Here is a 6443-nt window from a genome sequence, read left to right on the forward strand (position 1 = left end):
GATATTTTGTTTCTTGGCCTCATTATGTTTAAAGTGCTCACGGTCAACCCTAAAAATTGTACATCCAGAATTACACCCTCGCCGTTTAGATGTTTACGTGGTTTTTAAGGAAAAATTTATCTTATTTAGTTTTACCATCTTTAGAGGGGCGTAAATTTTGTGAAGTGCGTAATATTTTTTGTTTCTTTGATTGATTGTGTTTAAAGGGCTCAGGATCAACCTATAAATGCAGATCCAAAATTACACCCCCTTTGTTTTAGTAGTACGTATTTTTTTAAGGCAAAATCAATCTAATTTAGTACAGTCGCATCCTTTGGAGGGGTGCAACTTTTGTATTTTTGTTTCTTCGAATGAATATGTTCTTACTATCAACCCTATAAATGCACATCCAAAATTACTCCCTCGCCTTCGTTTATTAAGTTATCGAAAATAATTATTACAGATGGTTGTTGCATAATCTACAATTTTCAAAATATGTATACGGGCCGAGTAAGAAAGTTGCACCTAACCTCATTTTTTTAAACGGAAACCCTGTATATTTAAATCTAAGCAGACAGTATATACTAAATGCTTTATTCAGAACTATAGTATATCAGAGCTGATATTAAAAAAAGATTCAAAAAAATTCAGTAAGATTAAAAAGGGTTTTTAAAGATTAAAAAGGTAAAAAAATATAAAAAATTCACACAATTTTTTTACTTCTTTTAAAAACTTCCTTTTAATCTTTTTGAATTGAATACATTTAAAAATTTTAATTGTAAATCATTACAAAGAAACTTTTGCATTGAACACAGAAAAAGAAGATTTAGGCTTTCATGTAGAAATCGAAAAATGCAACTTTTGCCCAAAAGACCAGTTTTGTTTTCTCGAGTTTCTCAAAATGCTTTCAAAAATGTATAATGATCAAAAGGAAGTGTTTAAAAAAAAAGTACGAGCTATATGCAACAGTGGTAGTGTTTGGTTGTTTAACTGCTGTGAATGATTTTCATTTGCAACAGTGACGCGAATCAACGGTATTCGATGTCTCACCAGAGAGTGACTGATTTGGTCTTTTATCTTTCGAAAAGAAAAAGACTGGAACCTTGGATTTTCAAATATTTCTGCAAAAATGGAACAAAAGGATAGATAGAACCTGGGATTTTTAAATATTTCTTCAAAAATTGAACAAAAAGATAGAAAGCTTAAACTATGTTAAGTGGCGACATCAAAAAATAATTTTAACAAACCATTAGTACCTAATTTCTTAAGCTAAGAAGCTAAAAATTACAAAACTACTTGGTAATCAACCTTGAAGTTTACAATGTATGGCAATAATTCAATAGCTGGCTTGAAATTATTTTACATTTTTCGTTTATTGTCTCGCATAGTCACCATCGATGGAGTTATTGCCATAAGAACGATATTGTAAACTTCAAAAATCAAGGTTGTGTTTAGTATCACTAGTTTTGCAATTTTTTTCTCTATGGATTGATATAAAAATACAATGTGGCGTCTATAAAAAATAAGAAAGTGGTTTGTGTGATTTAGTGAACAGTCGAAACCCATAATCACAAAAATTTTATTTTAGCACCATCGGAAGACAAAAAATCACTAAAGAGTTTGTTGAAATTATTTTTTGAAAATAAATGAACGACAACGATGAAATAACGGATAGGTACACTAGTCGAAATCTAATCCTATAGTGGACGTGTGAGGGTGATGACTAGGGTTAGGATTTTAATGACGTTAAAAATCAGCGAAAATGCAAAATAAAACGTGCAATTATGTCTTAAAAATCTCGCAAAAATGACATAAAAATTTAAAAAGATGAATTTTTAAATAACAAATAAATTTATTGATGAAACTGAATAAGACCGCAAAATTTTTTTAAGAAGCATTTAGGTAAGATAAGACAGGAATAGAAAGCAGGTATGTAGGTTACTGACTCACCATATCCCAAAGAAATTTAATCCCTTAGTGGGCATTCGTTCCAAGAAAAGAGGAACTATATATTTAGCTTATAATGGAGGTTTTAGGCTTTTTATTTTGCAAAATGCCGGTTTTCGCAGTTTGCCGGTAACATATATAATATAACAGATTATAGTTAGTTAGTTAGTGAGACCCAAATTAGAATATTGCGATATAGTTTGGTACCCGCAGTACGATGTGCAAAAAAAACTTATTGAACAAGTACAACGCAGATTCTTGAAGACGTTTCTTTTAAGCTTGATGGTGCGTATCCTGAAAGAGGCTTTCCACACCAATCTCTCCTATCCAGGTATACTGTCCAGTCGATGGAATGCCGCCGAATTGTGAACAGTGTTAAGTTTTTATTTGGCTTATTGCACAATCTTGTAGACTCTCCTAATCTCCTTGCACACCTAAACTTTTCTGTTCCTCAGCGCAACAGCACGCTTACACTAACTTTCACTTACCGCACTCCGAGAACTAATATATTGTGTAAAGCCCCTACATTAATCATGTCTCGCAATTTTAATATGGTCTGCCAGGATTGTGAAATACAATATACCTCTCTACCGGAAATACTTCGCCAACTCATTACTAAGCTCAATAATTCTCTAAGATAATTATTACATATTATTTTTATTTTTCATTTTATTTTATTTTTTTTTTCTTTCATTATTCCTATTACTTATATTTCTTGTATAACTCTTGTATATCTCTGTTGTTCATTTGCACGTTTTAATATAATTTATATATATTTTTGGTTTATGTTGCGCAATTTAATCGAATAATCTTTGAATGCATTTTTACAAATTTTGTATGTTTATAATATTAATTTACTTAAGTATACTATTTTAGTTACGTAATTTTAATTTCACTCTTGTAATTGTATTGTTGCTCTATTATTGGAATGTTTTCTGTTTGAGCAATAAAGTATTATTATTATTATGTGTCAGAGCTTCAGAAAAAAAGATACAAAATCCTAGCCCTAGTGATACAGGTTCATCTTATAGGTTGATCATGGTCTGTTGAGAATGAAACCGAGCCATCTTTGGGGAGTTTCCCCTATACTTTAAGCTTAAGGGAAACCATTATATGCGCTATAACTCCCTCACTAACCCCCTCAACCTTTTTGTACTAGGGCCACAATTCATAAAATCTAAAATAGTTGATTGGGCGACATAGAATCCCTCACGAAATTTAGAATGTTATATTTTGACTATCTGGTCCATGCCTTTTCTTACGTTTCTCTTAAATGATGATTTCTATATTAATGAGCAAAAATTACATTTCTCAGACTTTCAGGAAATCGCATCGAACTGAATTATATCCATTAAAATCCTTGATGAGATATGACGACTCTAGGGGATGGGGGACAATATTTCTGTTAAATAGCCTCATTTATATTCACTTCAAGAGGTATTTTGGAACCAAAACAAATGTTTTTATGACCAATTTTACCTAAATGGTCCAAAATTTCAGTTACCATCTATTGCGCCGCAGCTAAAAGGTAAAAATATATTCGAAAGTTAATAAAATCACGTTGCGAATGGCTCGTGCACGTGTCGGTCATTTAGTCTGCTAATTATTTTAATTAATCAATCGGAAGTTACTTGCAAGTTTTATTATTTTACCTTGCACGAGGCTGAAGTAAAATCAGTAGCCCCCTTGTACACTCGACAGCTGAATATTTCAACTCATCAGCAAATATTAGTCTAAGGCGCCGAAATGGAATTGGAGCGTTCCGAAGAGGACCCCGATATCATATTAAGGTACTGAGACCCACCTCGGAGCATTACAGATAAGATTACGAGACAATAATTTGGTTATCTTTGTAGGTCTAGGTCTTCTTCGAGTTTTCATGTTTACGTTATAAAATAAATACGGATAGTGGAAGTTCAGCATTTCCCCCTAAAGCTTAGTCATAATATGTCTGAGCAAAATTCGCGTACTCGGCGATATATTTATATTACTTTATCGACTTCCTGTTAATTTCATACCGAATACCTGAGTCAGAATGCAAATAAAAGCATGCTTTCATCGTCAATTTTTTGTACGTTTTGTGTAGTGTGACCGAAGAGATGTTTCCAGTGTGGTCTGTGGTGTTCGGCTTGGCTAGTTTGGTTTTGTGTGCCTGTTCGGGCGAGTTGGGTAAGTTTCTTTCTAATTTTTATGTCGGGGCTGATCTCTCGCACTTCCTAGAATATCCGGAAGTGAGATATTGCCCCGTTGTCAATCCTTGTCAGGCTCCGCTGTTGTACGATGTGAAACACAGATGTGGAATCGACGAGGCGTGTCCGCAAGGGTACAAGTGCTGTAAAAACGGCTGCTACATCCACAAAGTGTGTGTCGTACCCGTAAACAAAAATGGAGATCAGATACCACCCCCAACTCACGCCGTAACAGACCCCAGCGACGAGCAGGAAAATGAAATCAAGGAATGGCCCAAATTGTCGACGCAATTTACCGACAAAGAAACCGGCTCCACGTCAATCACGAACTTTTCTCACGGTGTAGGAATTACCAATGAATCCGGACAGTCTACCACAATTACGAGTGATACAACCGCAAGCACTCATTTTGATAACGCAACTGAAGGTGCTACTGAGAGCTTGACAACTTCAAGTTATACAACCATGGGTCCTAACGAACAAGATTCCACCCCCACAGAGGTTCAAGGAACATTTTCTGAACATTCGATCGGTTTCACCAATCCCACCAATGCGACTGTAGCTCAAGGTTTGGGGAATGAAAGCACAACTAGCGAACAGGATTCGAATACGATAATCGTTCAAGGAACCGTCCCTTCTTCAACAATCGGCGATGATTACACCAGCTTTTCTACTCTTTCCAATCTCATCGAGGAGACATCGCAACAAACTGGAGTGCAGCGCGCTGGAGATGAACTCACCAGTGGTGAGCAAGATTTCACCTCAACAAACGTTCCCGAAATCTCTTCTTCTTCGAAGATCGAAGATGATTACACCAGCTTTTCTACTCTTTCCAATCTCATCGAGGAGAGAACGCAAGAAACTGGAGTGCAGGGCGCTGGAGATGAACTCACCAGTGGTAAGCAAGATTTCACATCAACAAACGTTCCAGAAATCTCTTCTTCTTCGAAGTTCGAAGGTGATTACACCAGATTTTCTACTCTTCCCAATCTTCTCAAGGCGAAATTGCAATATAATGGAATTGAGAGCGCTGAAAACGAGCTCACAAGTGGTCAACAAGATTTCACCTCAACAAACGCTGAAGCGATCGCTGGATTTTCTACGCTAGCCAAGACGACTTCGAAGCAAATTCTAGTGGAAGATTCCGGAAATGAATTAACCAGTGGCGAAACCTCAACAAACGGTCCCTCTACAACCATCGGCGAGGATTACACCCAAACTTCCATCTTTGATAATCTAATCAAGGCGATATCGCGGCATATCGGCTGGGAAGGTTCTGGTGACGGTTTCACCAGTGACGATGAAGATGACTTAGTGGATGGTAGTGGTGAGGGTAGCGGTATTACCGAGTATGTCTCTCAGTCCACCACTGACGCCCCGCACACCCCACAAACGGAATTCATCGACCTTGATGGTGGTACTAGTAGTTTTAGTTTTGAAGAGGTCTCCAATAACCCATCAACTTGGGAAGGTTCGGGTGCGGATGCCACACATTTTTCCACATTTACCGATGACGAAGATGTTGGCGAAGGCAGCGAAATTCAATCACCGCTCACTACAGATGATGATGTGCACTTTCCGGATGTGGTGACAGAAATCGGCACAACCATTTGGAACGGCAGTGTCGAGGATACTTACGAAGAAATTACGAATTCATCGATCGGAGTAACCACCACCATCAATTCACGGTCTGAAAGTACTGGTACATCGGATGATGATATACGTTTTCCAGATGAAACGGATTCACCAACCAGACCTTCGCCCGATGGAAGCTCTGACGGATCTGTGGAACAGACGAAACCACCGTCAGAAAATGACGACATCACATTTCCACACGAAAGTACTCCAACAGAAAATAATCACGTGAAATTCCTAACGTCTAAAGGAAGGGAATTGGAAGGCTCAGGTGATGACTCCAACGATACTGAAAGTGACGAGGACGACGACGAAGGAGAGGAAACTACTTTGCCGACGTTTGTGACCACCAGTTCGACAAACTTGACCGTGAAAGCTCTCCCCTCGCACACCTTCGCCGTAGGTCCGCACGATAATGTAACGTACGAAGAGGACGATGACGACGAAGATGACGATGGTGTAGACGAGGATATACGAAATAACTTTCAAGGTAAAACAGTGAGGGGTTGATTGTTAGTAGACTCTTGTTTTGTTACTGAAATTATTAGATTCGCCTCTAATTTTTGTAGTCATACGGATTGTTTTACAGAAGCAAGACGTATTTATTATACTATGGTGGCAACCACCACGTCTGTAAATAAATATTTTTGTCCTTCATTTGCCTAAATCTAAAAATTAAATGATCTCTGTACA

The 6443-nt window shown here is 37.2% G+C and overlaps 1 protein-coding gene across 1 annotated transcript; it reads left to right on the forward strand.

Annotated features, from left to right (window-relative positions):
* The first annotated feature begins 3911 nt into the window (after nt 1–3911).
* Nucleotides 3912–6443, forward strand: LOC116177605 (serine-aspartate repeat-containing protein C-like). Its single transcript, XM_031496615.1, has 2 exons — nt 3912–4095; nt 4147–6443. The coding sequence occupies exons 1-2, from the start codon at nt 4026–4028 to the stop codon at nt 6258–6260; spliced, it is 2184 nt and encodes a 727-aa protein (XP_031352475.1). The 5' UTR covers nt 3912–4025; the 3' UTR covers nt 6261–6443.

This window comes from Photinus pyralis, unplaced genomic scaffold, assembly GCF_008802855.1.
Source record: "Photinus pyralis isolate 1611_PpyrPB1 unplaced genomic scaffold, Ppyr1.3 Ppyr1.4_LG8, whole genome shotgun sequence".
In the NCBI taxonomy this organism is placed as follows: Eukaryota; Metazoa; Arthropoda; class Insecta; order Coleoptera; family Lampyridae; genus Photinus; species Photinus pyralis.

Bases quoted from the DNA above. Each gene is read 5' to 3' on its own strand.
- LOC116177605 (XM_031496615.1), top strand. From the start codon at position 4,026: ATGTTTCCAGTGTGGTCTGTGGTGTTCGGCTTGGCTAGTTTGGTTTTG. The intron at 4,096-4,146 runs GTAAGTTTCTTT...CGCACTTCCTAG, and splicing joins TGCCTGTTCGGGCGAGTTGG to AATATCCGGAAGTGAGATAT.